We start from the raw sequence: 16397 nt of genomic DNA, 5'->3' as shown, positions 1-16397 counted from the left end.
CGAATGGCCGACCAATCGGAAAGCGCCGTGTAAGGTTTTTCAAGGAAACCTGACGTTCACAACAAATGATAAAGAAAAGTCAAAACAAGCGAATGACGTCTAGCAAATAAAATACAAGGAAACCATGCCAAACAAAGCCTGATACGCCACACATGCGTTCTAGCAATACATGTGTACAGTAATTGTAATATTCCAAGTCAATGTGGGTGATTGACAGCTGTACCGATTAAGACTATTAATTTGTTCAACTCAAATACCCCACTGTTATTTACGTTAGGTTTGCCAATGATACAAATAAAATATAACCGTGCCTCTGTTCACAATGTATTTTTTGCCTCTAGATGGAGACAAATAATCATCCAAAACCGTGAAAGAACCTTTTTGTACTGCATCCCTATTTGTAAATCACCTTAAAAAATAAAAGCTTATCTCTTATTTTGCTGTCGTACCGGAAGTCGCCCTTTCGATTATTATAGCTTGATTTAGAGTTGCGCGATTTCAATCCAACTTTGTCCACTCCCAGAGACGCCAAACCTCAGCGCGTGAAAGCAAGGACACTTAAACCACTGCTTCGGAATTTCTCTTTTTATTTAATTGCATCATTAATCACTTGTACTTGATTTTGACAAAAATATAGGGACACCCCGCCCCTACTCCAACACAATGTGGGGGACCCACAGGAGTCGGTACCGGAGCGGCTCCGGAGCCAGCGAGGAGCCCGAGATCGTGGTGAACATCGGCGGCCTGAAACAGGTGTTCTGCCGGGACGTTCTCAACCGCTTCCCGGACACTCGCCTGGCCGAACTGGTGAACTCGGTGTCCCCCCTCCCCACGGAGGACATCTCCTCCTTGTGCGATGACTATGACCCTGAAAAAGGAGAGTTTTATTTCGACAGGGATCCGGACGCCTTCAAATGCATCACGGAGCTTTATTACTACGGCGAGATTCACGTCAAGCGAGGCATCTGCCCCATCTGCTTTATGAAGGAGATGGACTTTTGGAAAATTGACTCGGATTTCCTGGATGAGTGCTGCAAAAGCCACTTGAAGGAGGTGGAAGAGGAGCTGGAGGAGATCGCCGAGAAAGTGAGGACCATCCTGGTGGACCGGGATGGAGACCCGAGCGTCAGTGGTTGGCAGCGCTTCCAGACGTGTGTGTGGAGGCTGATGGAGAAGCCCGAGTCGTCCTTGGCTGCTCACATCATCGCCATCCTCTCCTTCGTCTTTATCCTGGTCTCCTCCGTGGTCATGTGCGTCAGCACAATACCGGACCTGCAGGTGGAGGACGAGGAGGGGAACCTCATGGAGAACCCCATCTTGGAGGTCACACTGAAAAAAGGAACTTCAAAAAATAAATGCTCATTATATATATTATTATCTTAAAACTAATATTAAAACTAATCGTAACAAAACAAAATCTAAATAATTTAGAGAAAAAAATTAAAAAGACACCTCTAAAAACTAATTAAACTTACTGAATTAAAAAAAACAAATTTGAACGAACTAAAAAAAAATATATATAAGCAAAAATCCAACTTGGTAGCAGTACAATACAGATAAAAGAACATCTCAACTACCATAGGTGGGAAATATATTATTATCTTAAAACTAATATTAAAACTAATCGTAACAGAACAAAATCTAAATAATTTAGAGAAAAAAAAAACACAGATAAAAACTATTTAAAACTTACTGAATTAAAAAGAACAAATTAGAATGAAATTTAAAAAAAAGCAAGAAGCAAAAATCCAACTTGGTAGCAGTGTAATACAGATAAAAGAACATCTCAACTACCGTAAGTAGGAAGCAGTTGGTTTTTTTTGCAGAGGATAAAGAATATCTGCATGTGTGTTAAAAAAAATGGCAGAAATGTTGATCATTGTTGTGTAATTTTAAATTACACAAGCCATCAAAACGATGAATGGCTTCTTCAAATAATTCTTGATTAGTTTTATAATCATTTCTTTGTTGATCAAAGTTTTAAAACAGTTGTTCTGAAAGACACAAGCGCAAATAAAATACCATACAAAAGGTCAAACAATTTCAACCACATTAATTTTTTTCCCCCCAGTGCATCGAGACGGTGTGCATCGGCTGGTTCACCATCGAGTACGTGCTGCGCCTGGTCTCGTCCCCGAACAAAGTCAAGTTTGCGCTGGCCTTCATGAACGTGGTGGACTTCATGGCCATCATGCCCTTCTTCATGGTGCTCCTCCTCACCTCGCTGGGCGCCGGCGTGATGGAGCTGGCCAACGTGCAGCAGGCGGTGCAGGCCTTACGCATCATGCGCATCGCCCGCATCTTCAAATTGGCGCGCCACTCGTCGGGACTCCAGACCCTCACCAGTGCCCTGAAGAGCAGCCTGAAGGAGTTGGGCCTGCTCCTCATGTACATGGGCGTCGGGGTGTTCCTCTTCTCGGCGCTGGGCTACACCGTGGAGCAGCACCATCCGGAGACCTTGTTCACCAGCATCCCGCAGTCATTCTGGTGGGCCGTGATCACCATGACCACGGTGGGCTACGGCGATGTGTACCCCAAGACCACCTTGGGCCGTTGCAATGCCGCCATCAGCTTCCTGTGCGGCGTGATTGCCATCGCCTTGCCCATCCATCCCATCATCAACAATTTTGTCCTGTTCTACAATAAGCAGCAGGTTCTGGAGACGGCCGCCAAGCACGAGATCGAACTGATGGCGCTGCGCTCCGATCAGGATGGCGGCGGGAAACACGTGTGTGGGGTACTGCTGAAGAGCCCCCGCAAGGCTAACCGGGGCCCCGACCTCCAAGCTAGCCTTGAGAGAACAGCTGAAAACAAACATTCTCCGGTTCTCTGAACAGTTCCTCACATGGACAGGATGGCAAAGCATGCCAAAATGCAGCTCTGGAAAAAAAAATAAAATAAAAAGAGACCACTACAAAATAAACAGTTTCTCTGATTTTGCTATGTAGCGGTACAATGGAACCTCGGATGGTGAATTTATTCCATACCGCGACCAAACCGAAACATAAAATAATTTCAAGGAATGGAAATGCAGCTAATCCATTCCAGCTAGGTATGTGGTTAAAAAATAAGTAGAATATGTAACAACAACAACAAAAAACTAGCATAGCTTTTAACCTGGTTATAAAAGTATTTACACTTGCTAGCTTCAGTTTTGTTAGCAGCTCATTCCATTCCATTTAGCATAGTTAAGTGTATTTTTATTTTTTGGGAGACCATAAAGCCTCACTAACACTATTAACAGCAGTTTCCGGTGGCCAAAGATAAACCCCGGGCAGACATTTAACGGCTGGAGTCTGGCTTGAGACTGCTAGCTAGCTGTCGTTACGTTAGGCAGAGGTGACCGTTTAGCGCCTCACTGCAAGGCTTTTATTTTTACTTCTTTCCACTTTAATACACCTGTAGGTATTGAAAGAGGCGCTTTACAAAAGTGATTTCTTATCATTGTTATTATGACAATAGTACCACTGATTGATTTCGCTAAACTATGCAGCTCAATCACAACGGTGAACTCATATTTAGTACCACTATCAGTGGTACTGCTCGCTCAGCAGCAGTACCCAAAAATTATACGTAGTCGGGTTCACTCAGAAGCAATTTTGAAGGCATTGAATGGATTTGAAGGACAGTCAACTATTGACCCAATTAGCTGTTCCTTTGTGATTCCCTTCAGGCAGATGGATTGTGAAAACTGACTTGAATTGTGACTGAACAGCTGCATGTACAATGGATATAAAAAGTCTATTCACCCCTGTTCAAATGCCAGATTTTTGTGATATTAAAAATTAGACCAAGATATATCATTTCACATTTTTTTCTTCCACCATCTATCACCTGTACAACACGACTGAAAAAAAAAAACCCTTCATCATTTTGAAATGATTTCTCTTACTTTTTATATTATGAACCTGCCATATGAGCAGGTGTGTGTTGGCTTTTTATATCGAATGTATAGCAACAAGCCTTATATTTATTTGAGAGCCTCATTATTCTTCTGTATGAATCGTAATGTTCCTATGTTTGTTTTTGTCCCATTGTGAAAGGTCTGGGGGGGGGGGTTACATTAGAGCAGCTCGGTGCCTAACTAAGGAAGTGTTTAGGTTTTTTTGAATATGTTTTTTCCTGTTTTTATTTTGTAAAAAAAAATGTTTTTCTGATTTTTTTGTGTTTTGTGGAATAAATTTATTTCAGTTTTTTTATTGTTGTTGTTGAATGGAATATTCTGTTAAAAAAAAAAATTTTATTGTTTTGAATGTTTTTCTGCCATTTCCACCACTTAATAATCAGAAAACAGAAAAGAAATATTCTGAAAAAAACAACAACAAAATAAAAAAAATATTGCCCAAAACAGAAAAAACACCCAATTTTTTTTTTAAATCAAAATAAAATAACCCGATGCCCCAAAATAAATTACTTAGAAAAAAAGATTTTTATTTTCAAGTGAATGTATGTATTCATTATCGTCCATTGGAAAAATATTTCAATTAAGATGTGTGTGGGGTTTTTTCAGTTTATCATCTTCTCCACAAATGTACCTAATAAAGTGTCTGGGGAGTGAACAAAATGAAGGCCTCTTGGGGGTTGTTGTTGTTGCACAGTCTAGCGCAACCTCACAGCTGTTCACGGTGTGTCTGTCGCCCTCATTTTGGGGCCGCGGTGTGACTGCGAGGCATTGGATCTACTGTAAACTCGATCTGGTGCGGCGGAATGTTTCTAAGGTCGTGACCCTCTATTTTTTTCCACACCCACTGTAAAACTGACACTGCGAAGCGCGCGTGCTCGGTTTGGCTGCAGGATATTTAACTGTGATGGGTTGAAACGTTGCAGCAGATTTGTCCTCCTCCTTGGACGATCTCTGAATTGATTTGTTCATTAAGTTTAGTGCGCATGTGATTCACAATGGGCTCAGTTCCTTTAACCCTTTCATGCACCCTGTAAACTTGATAACATGATAAGCTATCCACTATAGTAACCGCTGTCCCTGAAAGGGTTAAAAGTGGACAGATATTCTTTCGATTTTGTGTACAACGGTGGAGTGCGAAGTGTGCCGTACTTCACATTTACATTCTTGTTCACACTTACATTGGAATTCAGCTCAGTTTTTTTTTTTCCTGTAAGTGATGCTAAAAATAAAGATCAAATGTGAAAATGTATTTTGTGATTGACAGAGTCATACTTTCCGTTTGCATTTGAGAGGAACAATTTTGAAAAAAATCCAATTACGAAATTTTTTTCCCCCTCTGAATATTACGATTTCCAGGTGATTCATTTAACTCAAACAATAAATAACTCTGCAGTAGTGTGGCATGAGGACTAGCATACATATTACAATGTTTTTAGTTCACCGGCAGGTCAAATGATGTCAATTATTTTTATGATGACTTTTTTAGAAAATCATTGGCACGTAAACAGCACAAAGTGCAAATCCCAGCGTTGACACAGCGACCTCCTCGCTAACGCAAGCTCGTTTTGCATCCACAGGGCTGCACGCATAAGGTCAAGGCCAGACGGTGCACATCGGTCGGCCCACGCGCTCTGCGAACAACGCTAACGACAGCGGCTATCTCGGCTGACCAGCATGCGGAGAAAAAGCCTTTTGTGCACACTGACAGGTGGGGGCTATAGTGTGAAAGTATTGTTCAAGGAGTGTTCAATCAACAAATATACAGACATCTTCAGGCGCAAAAAAAGATTTCACGAGCTCCCAAGCCGAGACAAATATCCTCGTCCTCGCCTGCCCGCCTCCGATGCACGCAAACAACTGCATACATTGGCTCCTTTAGTTGTGACCTGCTGTGGGCTGTTGGCTAATCAGTATTTTCACTCCTCCATGTTGCTCGTCTGTGGCATTCTGTGGGCGCTCGAGATATGGAGCAGCTACAAAAAAAAAAAGTGTTTCTATAAGGCAGAAAAATAAAATTCATCCAAACTTATGACAGAAAAAAAAATGCAGTTCAAGTGACACTTTGTGAGTCGATATTGTTCTTGCTAGGACTGTTTTCATGTTTTGTTGTTTTGGCTCCTGCTTCCACTCCTTTGACACCTAAGTAAACATGTAGACGAGTGAGGGTGGGTGGACAATAATGGCACCGCGGCTCTATTTAAAAAGAAATGTTTGCCCATGTAGGAGGCAATTATTCCTGAAACTCCCTTCAGCTGACCTGCACTTCTCATTATTTTCTAGGGATGCCACAATGTATACTCGGCAGCGCTTTCCTCTCTGCCTCGCATCGCAGGACATTCCAGGGCTTGGTCATGTATGATATGATGTTGTATCGCATTTATTTAATACAATTTGATATGTGATGCTCTTTATTGTAAGACAATAAAGCTTGAATTTCCCTTATTGAGAGCAATATAATATGGCAACAAATGCGCTCACCAATGCCTCTCTGGCCACAACTGAATTTATTCCACGAAAAAAAAAATCACGTGTAAAATGCAGCGGGTATAAGCAAAGCAGCTACTTTGGGTGATTCAATCAGAAAAGATGAGCCAGAATGCAGTTATCGTGTGTCCCGAGGCACTACAAATAGGATATTTAATTTAAATGCGTTTGCATCCAAAATGGCCAAATCGCTTCATTTGAATAACAGCGCGTGATAATGTGCAGTACTGTTTTTTTTCTCAATCTTCCGAGTGGTCGTCTCATTTGGGATTTATTTTCCGCTGCAAGAACAAGACCGTAAAAGAAACGGCTGCAAAGGAGAACGGTCCGGGAGTTCTCGTCTGCCAAAGACGATCGTGGAAGCAGTTGTGTGCGTAAATGCACTCTTGGAGCACGATGACGGCGTCGGCGAGACAATTACCAAGATTAATCGTGACCTGGCGTGAAAACAAAGTCGGGATTAGGTGCAAAATTTAGAGACTTTGCGCAACCTGTCACGTCTTTTTATCCTTGGGGGCGAAAAAACGTCCAGGGCGGAACCACACCTTTGTTGCTTTTACGTACGATAGTCGTGAATTATATGTGAAAAAAGGTTTTTGAGCATACTAGACCAATATTATTTAAGATGTTACGTGAGGTGTGGAAAAATACATTTTAATTTAGAGAAGTACAAATGCCAGGAATTAGCATAAGGCAAAAAAAAAAAAAAAAAAAAAGACATCAAGTCCTCCTAGGCAGCAGATGGCGCTACACTGCGAATCATCTACGTCAGAAACAAAGTTCATTCATCACATTTTTTTGTTGTGTCAATTTTATATATCAAAGGGGTTTTCCGTTTGGTTTTAGCTAAACAAAAAGTGTAACTTTAAAAACACTATGAGATGAAAGTGTAAAATTGGGTTAAAAAAAGCCCTCAAATATGAAACATTTTAACTTTATTATAGTTTTATTTTACAGAGTTTTAGCTTCTTTTTATGCATGTTCAACAGTTGAAAATGTTAAAACATTGCCGGCAATTTTTGTGCTTTTAGAAATTGGAGAAACCTGACTACAAGATGAAATGCGTTTTTTTTTTTTGTTTGTTTGTTTGTTTGTTTGTTTTTTTGCCATTTAACCTGACTACAAGATGAAATGCGTTTTTTTTTTTTTTGTTTGTTTGTTTTTTTGCCATTTCCGCCTGAAGCGGAAAAACACGGTGGGGTAAAAAATGTCTTTGCCAAAGAAATAAATGAATGCAATCTGGCTGATGATAAAATCTGGTTTACTGTGAATGCAGCACTGCTTTATCAGCACCACATTATAGAGACGTAGACGTTATTTATGTCTTCTCTGTTAATGAAAAAGATAAGAAACACATCGTCGGAGGTGACTTGAAAGAGTGCTTCCAGGTGGTAGAAAAATATGCATTCAGCGGCTCGGTATCTTCCCATTTGGGAGAAGAGTTACAGCCTCATTATTTTTCTCCCATGTTGCAATCTAAAGAGGAATTAGGGAGCCCTCTAATGTGAACGTGAAAATAGAAACAAAAGTCAGCTTCACCCAAGATGAGATTTGCCGTTCTGTAAATTGCTTCTCTGCATAGATTGTTGTGATGTGCGGCCAAATTTACACCAAAGGGCCCAACAACTTGCTGAATGAATTCCTTTTGCGTGGTGCATCTTGTCTCCGCAGTATTTTTGTTTGTTTTCTAATGTGGAACCTTGATTTCCCTGTGTTGCCGTTGAGTGTTATTACCCCCCCCACACACACATCCCCCCAGCAAAGGGCAGATTTCTTTGAAACGGGATCTCGTTGGGTTGCGCAGGCGGTACTGACGTCGCTGCCGCTGAGTGTTTGTTTACACTTGCTCATAAAACACTCGAGGCCGTAAAAGTCGTGAAGATAACCCGGGCTGGCGCGCGCTCATGAATGCGGCAAAAAGTTTAGGCACTAAATCAGATGATAGTGCTTAGCTTTACTTTTGTTGTTGTTGTTTTTTTTTATTTGTGACTATGTTGAAAAGCTTCGTGTTAATGATGGTCATTCTTGTTGGAATAATTGTCACAAAAGCGCTACAATCCCAAGAAAAACCAAAACATGCACACATTTTGTGCGACTTTGGTGAAAATCTTTTCACGGCTTTACCTGAACGACACCATTTTCTCGACCTAACTGAGTCCTGGCCCCTGGCCAGGAACTGCTCTCTCTTCTTTTCTGATGCAGTTGTTGAGTTTTGGGTTTTGAAACACTCTTGAGTGATGTCTGCCATGTAGCGTTGAGCCCTGTTATTGCAACTTAAAAGTACTCCAGTAAAAAAAAAAAAAAAAGTGGCATAAACACTTTTCCCCATGAAAAAGATATCTTTAAGATGAACCCAGTGAACCAGAACTGTATTTAAAAACATAGAAATAACATTGACATCAAGAGAGTAACTAGCTAGCAAGCTAGCTTAAATTGCTAATGAGGGCCAACAACTGATTTTGTCTTTCCACTCCGAAGAAAACCACGTGAACTCATCTAGACCAAAATTGGACGGAACATGTTTCCGCCTGACGCTGGCGATATGAGAGCCAGCGATTTTCTCTTTGAGAAAACGTCAAATGAAAACAAGTCAATGAGGAATCCCTGTTTGTTTGTCATCGCAGAATGCTTAAAATGTCATCCGTTTGGAACATTCCATTCAGGCGCTTTGGTCTCACCTTACCTGGCAGTTTGAATGATCACCTTGCACACCGGTGCCAAGCACTGAGTGAATTTAAGCCTTTGACGCCCGAAAGATCCAAATGAATTGTTCAAAGCCGGGGCTTGTTCTCAAGCTGCTTCGCGTGATTCCAAAATCAATCTGTCCATAAGCTAGCGGACATCTTTCAAGTTTGATGTCAAACACAGCGGGTCAATACGTCGTTCGGGATAGTCTTTGTTGGTTTTTATTTCCGTCCAACCTTCAGAAAACATTCAGCCCGTCCCTCGCCCGCTGATACATGATCTCGCCTTGACCCTCCCCTGGTTGCAGCCTGGGAGCAAACCGCACCCGGGCAGCCCCACAACAGGTGAAAGGTCTTTTATAGATGGCGCATAAAGCCCCCCCAAGGGGACAGTTGTAGCCGGATGCTAATCCCTTTCGCATCAGAGCGAAAGAATCGTTAAGAGGATCCAAAAAACTCATGGCAAGGGATGCGAGAAGCCGTCAAGGAGATTTAGATGTCACTCGCTGATGAAATGCCCTGTGTGGTCTATTATTTTTTCCCCCCTCTCTTTTCTAATAGGTGGAGGTAATTAAACTCTGTCAGGCCAGTTTGTGCCCTTGTGTGAGCGATCACTTAGCTTGTAGAGATCGATGTACAAAAGAGAGGTGGGGGGGGGGACACACAAAAAGGCAATGTTGCAAACCCTGTCGTTTTCTGCTACTGGTGGACTTTTTATCCATAATTTTAGCATGGCAATGAGGTATTGCAATCCACGTGGGAAGCATAATGAGCGTGTGCTTTTATTTTTTTTTTTTCATGTCAAAGTCCTGGACAGGACAAGGTGAGTCAGCTTGGAAGAAGTCATTAAAACTTTTAGTGGCGCTCATCAAGAGCAAACCCCCCCCCGCGCAGAAGCAAAGTAATTTTTCACGCTTGAGTGGGCAAAAAGAGTGACGGTGATGACAAGGCACCTTTACTTTTAATAGTGTAAGCTTTTGTTAAATTGTTAATTATTATTTTATGTTTGAACATTACAGTATTGTCTATGATGTTGAAGTTACCTAAATTATATTCTCTTTAATAATTTCTTAAACATGTTTTTGTTGAGAGCGTCTGATTGGCTGAAGGAAACAGGAAGTGTTTTAGTAGCCGGAAAAAGTTATGTTCTCGAACGTACTGCGGTGCCGACGTCTTTTTTTCCCCCATTTAATAAAAACTGCATTCAAAGGATTCCATATCTCCTTTTGCCCACTCTTAGAGCTTTCCACTAAAAATAAAGAACCCCTAAACTTACAATAGCATCCGTGTTAAGATGTAGGAAACCTTTTTTTTTAACCAGCCTGTCCCCGCTTTGCTAGTTGAGCTGGTTTGAGAGCATGTGCCAATTAAATTCAGGTTTATCGTTTCTAACGTATCCATCCCGAAACATTTACTCCTAATATAAAACACCGCCAAGCGTTGAAAAAAAAGAGCATCCAGCTCACATCAGGATATAATGGCCCATCATTCCCTCGGGAAAACACTGAGAGGCCGTTTATCGACCAATCGTGCAGTTGTGGAAGCCACCTCAGTTGTCTGACTCAGTCATGAGATAAAAGTACATTTTCAAGCCCTACCTCCAGTTTTTAGCCGGTGTAGATTTATAAGCTGGGCGACGAAATTGCAACGATGCACATCGAGGTAGCGACTGATGAGGATGGAGGGTTAACGCACGGGATGTTGTTGTGTTTTCATACTCGTTCACCCCAGCGACACGATGCCGCTTTGCAAAGCGATGCGATGAAAAAAATCCGCTGGAGCCTGAACGTGCCATTTGAGTCCCAGCGCCGTGCGTGGGAGTGTTGATAAAAGGCACAGTGGGAGCATTCGTATGCTAATGCGGCCTGGAAGCGACGTTTCTCTTCCACCTTGAGGTTGCATTTTAATGAGGGGGAAGAAAAAAAAAACCTTTTAACCTGAGCTGGACATGAAAGATGGTGAAAGAACTAAGTGCGCCATTGATGTGCAGATTAAAACGAATGAGTTTTTTTTTTTTAATTCCAGAAAACTTCTACTGGAGTTCTTTAGGTCACATCGTTGTGAAATAGATGCTATAATATCACGGTAAAAATGAGCAATCGTATTTAAAATGAAGAAGTACAATTTAACGATCAAAACTGTTGTTGCCTCGACTCGTAGGAGTGGAGCCATAGTGTGTGCGTGTGTGCGTGTGTGTGTGGGGGAGACATTTTTACTTCATTTATTACACTGTGCGCCACGCTTGAAGACCAGTGAATTAAGAAAATACAAGTCAATAAATCAACAGGAAGTGCCCTAAAAACAACAGGAAGTGCCCCAGGAGTAGCACAAAATCAACAGTTAAGTGATTCAGGAAGTGCTCCCACATGACAGGAAGTTACCCGGATGTGCCCCATCGCAGAAAACTATATTTTATATTTTTCATATTTGGACTTGTAAGAAGCTCTGAAGTCAAATAACGCAGATTGCAAAGCTCTTATTCTGAAGTGCTGGAAACACATTCATCGGTCATATGACAAGACGGGGCAGCGAGACTTTAAATTGTGACCTTTTGCATTCCCATGGCGGTCAGAAATGTGTAAGGCGCCACTGTGGTAAAATGTCAAGAGAAAAGGTTTCTTTGTCATTTCATCTTACCAGCCTGCTCACTCTTCAACGTGAAAAATATGACAGCCCGCAGATGCCTTGCAGCAATTTTGCCACTAAGGAGCCCCCGGCGCATGTTTGCTTTTTGCTTTCACACTAAAGGCAGTCTTTGAGCCTCTTCGTCAACATTTAGCTCCCAGTGTGCAAAGCTGCACTCTGCCTGGGCCTGTATATCAAAATCAAGTTGTTTTCCTCAGCGCTTTCTTTGATGAATGATGTTTCATTTTTATAAGTGAGGATCGGAGCAGGAGGCTGTATTTTATCCTCAATTGGAATTACTACCCATGCATAGGTTTCAACATGGTAGTGATGGCGGGAGAAACCTGAAGAAAAAAAAAACATCCAGAGGAGGTCAGCTGGAAGATTCAGCCCACACACGTACTCACATCATTAAAACATCTCTGTCAGATTTATTGCAAAAATGAACCATAACAAACCAAGAAACTAAATACAAGCAAATGGACGAGACGACGAGGCACAACTGGGCAAGCCACGAGTGACTGGAGGGAGCCGATCAACAGGAACGCGGCTGACGAGAAAAGTTAGAAAATAAGCTAACGAGTAGACATGAGATGGAAAAACACGAGTCAAAACTTAAAATCATTTTTAAAAGTCAAGAAAAACACGTGTTCATCACAAATCTTTGCATTTGACAATAATTTGCTTGAAAATCGTTTTTATCTGACCAGACCAAGTTCACTTTCCGTTAAAGACGCCACTTGTCTGTTCTTGAGAGCTTCCGGCCCGGCGCAGGTCACCTCCTCCAGATAAAAGACACTTTGAGGATGTTCATTGAGCCATCTCCACAGGTACTCCATTTTCCCATCGCACAGCCATGGGTTGATCGCTAGGATCAGCTGGAAAGACGAGTCCCTGTCATCCAGCAGGCCCGCGGGGAGATGTCGCAACCTGTTCTGGTTGAGAAGAAGTAACTGAAGTCGCCGCAGACCCGAGAGGAGGGACGGCGGAAGATCCCGGAGTTGATTCTCTTGTAGAAACAGACGCGAGATCTTCGGGTTGTGGCTGAAGGTCGTCGGCGTCAGGGCGCTCAGTTTGTTCCCGGCCAGATTAAGAACGTCCAGGTGGTGCAGGTTCTTCAAGGCATCTGGTTGCAGAGCTTCTAGTTTGTTGTCGCTCAAATCCAAATGCTCCAGATGTTGCAGCTTATGAAGAAACGACACCGGGATGTCGGATAAACGATTGCCTGATAAGTCCAACCGGGTCAGGCTGTTGTTCTCATCAAACCAACCCGCTTCCGCTTCTTCGATGCGATTGTTTTTAAGGACCAAATCGCGGAGCGACTTCTGGCGGAAGACTCCCAGAGGAAGACGGATAAGCCGGTTCCCCGTGAGATCCAATGAGCTCAGTCGGGAAGCGTTCCGCAGGAGATCCGAAGGAAGGTTGTCCAACAGGCCGGCGTACAGCTGAAGCCTGTTCAGAAAGGGCACGGCATTGAAATAACCCGCTTCTAAAGAAGAGATCTGGGCGGACCAGATGGACAACACCGTGGTGTTGGACGGTAAACCGTCGACGGGGAACGACGTCATGTTCGAGACGTCGGCGCACTCCACCTCAGAACCCGAACAGGAGCAGCGATGTGGGCAGGCATGGACACCGCGGTTACTTATTGCGCATAAAATCAGCACCAGAATCAAATTCATCTTCAACCACTGCAAACATGTACCAGGACAAGTTAAATTATTATTCATTTTTTAAAAATAAAGATTATGACGAAGATTTTTAGTCTTACCTAAAAGTGTCTGGAGAGCCGTCTGTTTATGCCGAAATGGGGTTGCTGTCTTGTGAACGAGGACAGTCAGTCGGGACAAAATGTCGCAAGAGGCAAACAGAATCAAGTCAACACTGCAGCTCATCCACGGCCGACCCATCGGGGGCGGACTTTTGACCTTTGACTTTTACCCCTTGGTGACAGTGCAATAATCCCCAGACCACCTCTGTCATAAAATAAATCCGCAATATAGAAATAATCTATTTCAGTGCTTTTACTAAATCCCGCCAGCAGTAGCTATGTTGACGATAGCTTGATATAGCATCAGCAATATTCATGAAACAAAGACTTTTTTTTTTTTTTAATCCTTTATTCAAATTTTTAGTTCAGTCTCTGTGAGTGACATCACCGAGCGACCCTTGAGAGACTGAGGACCGGAACAAATCATGGTCTCGGGTAGAAATGCTTTCTTTTGGTTGTTTTGGAGCCACTTGAGGAGGTACGCCATCTTCCCGTCGCACACCCATGGGTTGGCAGTCAGGTCCAGCCCTTCGTCCTCCAGGGCGTTCAGATGGTCGAGCAGTCCTGGAGGGACACTGCTAAGCTGGTTGTCGTCCAGACTGAGGTGTTTGAGCTGAGTAAGCTTCTGAAAAATGTTCGGGGGAAGATAAGTGAGCCTGTTCCTGGAGAGGAACAAGTAGGTGAGGTTCCGGGTGCTTTCGAATAAAGAAGCATCCAGGCTGTCCAGTTTGTTGTTCTGCAGATTTAGGCGATCAAGTTTGATGAGCGGATCCAAAGAATTTGCCAAGATCTTCACCAGATGGTTGTTGGAGAGGTCGAGGTTTTCCAGGTGGGGCATTTTTTGAAGAAAATCTCCTGAGATGTTGGTCAGATGATTCCCAGAGACGTCCAACCAGGTCAGGTCGGAGTTATCGGGAAGCCACGCGGCGTCCGCTTTCTCAACCAGGTTGTTCTTGAGCACCAGGATTTGAAGCGGGGCATGGCTGAAGACCTCTGCAGGCAAATGGCTCAGCTTGTTGCCGGTGAGGTCCAAAGTGGTGAGCAGAGGAACGCCTCTAAGGAGGTGCGAGGAGAGGTTGTTGAGGTGGTTGCTGAACAGGTGGAGCTGCTTCAGCCGGGGCGTTGCGTTGAGATCCTGCTCCGAGATGGATGTAATGTTGGTGAACTGGATGGTGAGGGTGCTGGTGTTCTCGGGGAGGCTCTCAACGGGGAATACCGTCAGGGGAACCTCATTGCAGACCACCTCTGCTCTTCGTGGGTAGCATTGGCAAAGCGCCGGGCACGCTGAAGTGGCATGGCCAAAATAGGCCAAGAAGACCAGTACTGCACCAAACACCTTCATTGCTAGGGGAGAAGAAGAAATTGCAAAAAATTCTTACTTTAACCACGGCACGGTTTATTAGAAAAACCTGATAGGTTCAAGACTTATCCATAATTGGTAAAAATTGATGTTTTAGGAATCGTTTTACTCCTCCCACTTGCTCTGAAGACATAAAAAATGGATCAGAATCACCTTTATTGACCAAGTACTGTATGTAAGATCACATCAGTAATTCGTCTTGAGTAGTTTGTGCCACAATCAACGATGACAAAAAGAACATGCAGGACGCGACTAATGAAATCACTCTCCTTCGCGCTTGTTCTCACGCTCTTGCCAATTTAAAAAAAAAAAAAAAAAGAAAAGAAAGAAAAGTCCGCTTTCTTCAAGTTTTGTCACTCCCACTTTAGTTTTACTGTAAAACTGCCAACTAAAACCAAAGAGAATTAATTTCAACACCGAAATGTTCAAATAAACCATCGAATGTTCTCCAACCGAATTCCGCTAACTTGACGCTCACATGTAACGTGAAGTACCATAGACGGGGGTGAAAGAAATTAGCATACACCTTCAAACAACTGCTACTTTAACACACAAGAGAGCCACAAACACATACAAAGAGATGTTAAAAACAATACTCACGGGTAGATATTATCTCTGCATTGAAGGAACGAATGTTAAAACGGGAAAATGTGGAAATGTACGACAAGGAAGAGGCATTTAAAAACAATACTCACGGGTAGATATTATCTCTGCACTGAAGGAACGAATGTTAAAAAGGGAAAATGTGGAAATAAATGTACTACAAGGAAGCGGCATCGTCTTCTTCTTGCTGTTAATTAAGATGCATCGCTTTCAGTTGACCTCAGTGCTGCCTGTTGTGGCATAAGATGGTACTACACTATTGGCGCGTCACCGTAAATTCAGGCCACGTAATATATATAGTTCAGTGTTCTGTTTTATGAAAGGCTACAGGCTAATTCTACCTTTTGCCACTTTGTGGATGAGCATTTAATTTCATCTGTCAGGAAACATCACTGGCTTAGACAGATGGACAAAGATAGATTGCGAGTAGTGCGAAAATAATTTCAGACTTATTTGAATGAAATTCCCAACGCATACCTGATGATCACGCACGTCACACTTACTCACTCATTATGAATCACTGCCTGAATGTAGTGATAACAAATTAGAATCCAACTTACTGTCGTTGCAGATGCTCGAAGTCGGATGAGTGAGAGTCAAGCTGCAGGATCCGCAGAACCACTGAGTCATTCGGGGAGCCCCAATCCCAAATGTAATCATTACTTAGTATGCAAACAAGCCAGTCACACAACAGTCAAGGACGGACACTTGCAGCTGACCATGTGACTTGGATGCAAACAACAGGACATAAGCTTTACTTATTGCATTTGATGATATGGCAATTTCAACATGCATGCATGCAAGCATGGTTGTTTGTCACAATGTGCCCTGTGATTGGCTGAGACTCACGCTCACCCTCGATCTATATGAGAACAAGTGCCACAGAAAATGGATAGATGTTTTGGGATGAGTTTCACTAAAAGTCCCTTTGTGTTTGCGCTTACCTGAAGTTATGAGTGTACATGT

General features: G+C 42.8%; 3 protein-coding genes across 7 annotated transcripts; 1 reads left to right on the top strand and 2 right to left on the bottom strand.

The window, feature by feature from the left end:
• Positions 1–10: 10 nt before the first annotated feature.
• Positions 11–2899, top strand: LOC109516801 (potassium voltage-gated channel subfamily F member 1-like). Its single transcript, XM_019871591.1, has 2 exons — positions 11–1323; positions 2072–2899. The coding sequence occupies exons 1-2, from the start codon at positions 664–666 to the stop codon at positions 2831–2833; spliced, it is 1422 nt and encodes a 473-aa protein (XP_019727150.1). The 5' UTR covers positions 11–663; the 3' UTR covers positions 2834–2899.
• Positions 2900–12105: 9206 nt separating this feature from the next.
• On the bottom strand, positions 12106–13695 carry LOC109516805 (leucine-rich alpha-2-glycoprotein-like). Its single transcript, XM_019871599.1, has 2 exons — positions 13469–13695; positions 12106–13388 (listed from the first exon to the last, which is right to left on the bottom strand). Exon 2 carries the CDS (start codon positions 13377–13379, stop codon positions 12396–12398), a length of 984 nt encoding a protein of 327 aa, XP_019727158.1. The 5' UTR covers positions 13380–13388; positions 13469–13695; the 3' UTR covers positions 12106–12395.
• Positions 13696–13796: 101 nt separating this feature from the next.
• On the bottom strand, positions 13797–16076 carry LOC109516804 (leucine-rich alpha-2-glycoprotein-like). 5 transcript variants are annotated; one of them, XM_019871594.1, is made up of 2 exons: positions 15992–16076; positions 13797–14812 (listed from the first exon to the last, which is right to left on the bottom strand). In XM_019871594.1, the coding sequence occupies exons 1-2, from the start codon at positions 16059–16061 to the stop codon at positions 13821–13823; spliced, it is 1062 nt and encodes a 353-aa protein (XP_019727153.1). In that variant the 5' UTR covers positions 16062–16076; the 3' UTR covers positions 13797–13820. The 5 variants fall into 5 exon arrangements, with proteins under 5 accessions (XP_019727153.1, XP_019727152.1, XP_019727157.1 ...); XM_019871593.1 differs by lacking the exon at positions 15992–16076 and adding an exon at positions 15524–15619; XM_019871598.1 differs by lacking the exon at positions 15992–16076 and adding an exon at positions 15518–15582 and having other exon boundaries at positions 13797–14811.
• Between the last annotated feature and the right edge of the window lie 321 nt (positions 16077–16397).

This window comes from Hippocampus comes, unplaced genomic scaffold (assembly GCF_001891065.2).
Source record: "Hippocampus comes isolate QL1 unplaced genomic scaffold, H_comes_QL1_v1.1 scaffold77, whole genome shotgun sequence".
Taxonomy (NCBI): domain Eukaryota; kingdom Metazoa; phylum Chordata; class Actinopteri; order Syngnathiformes; family Syngnathidae; genus Hippocampus; species Hippocampus comes.
The sequence above is the reverse complement of the archived record's forward strand: the minus strand, read 5'-3'. Positions and strand labels throughout refer to the sequence as shown.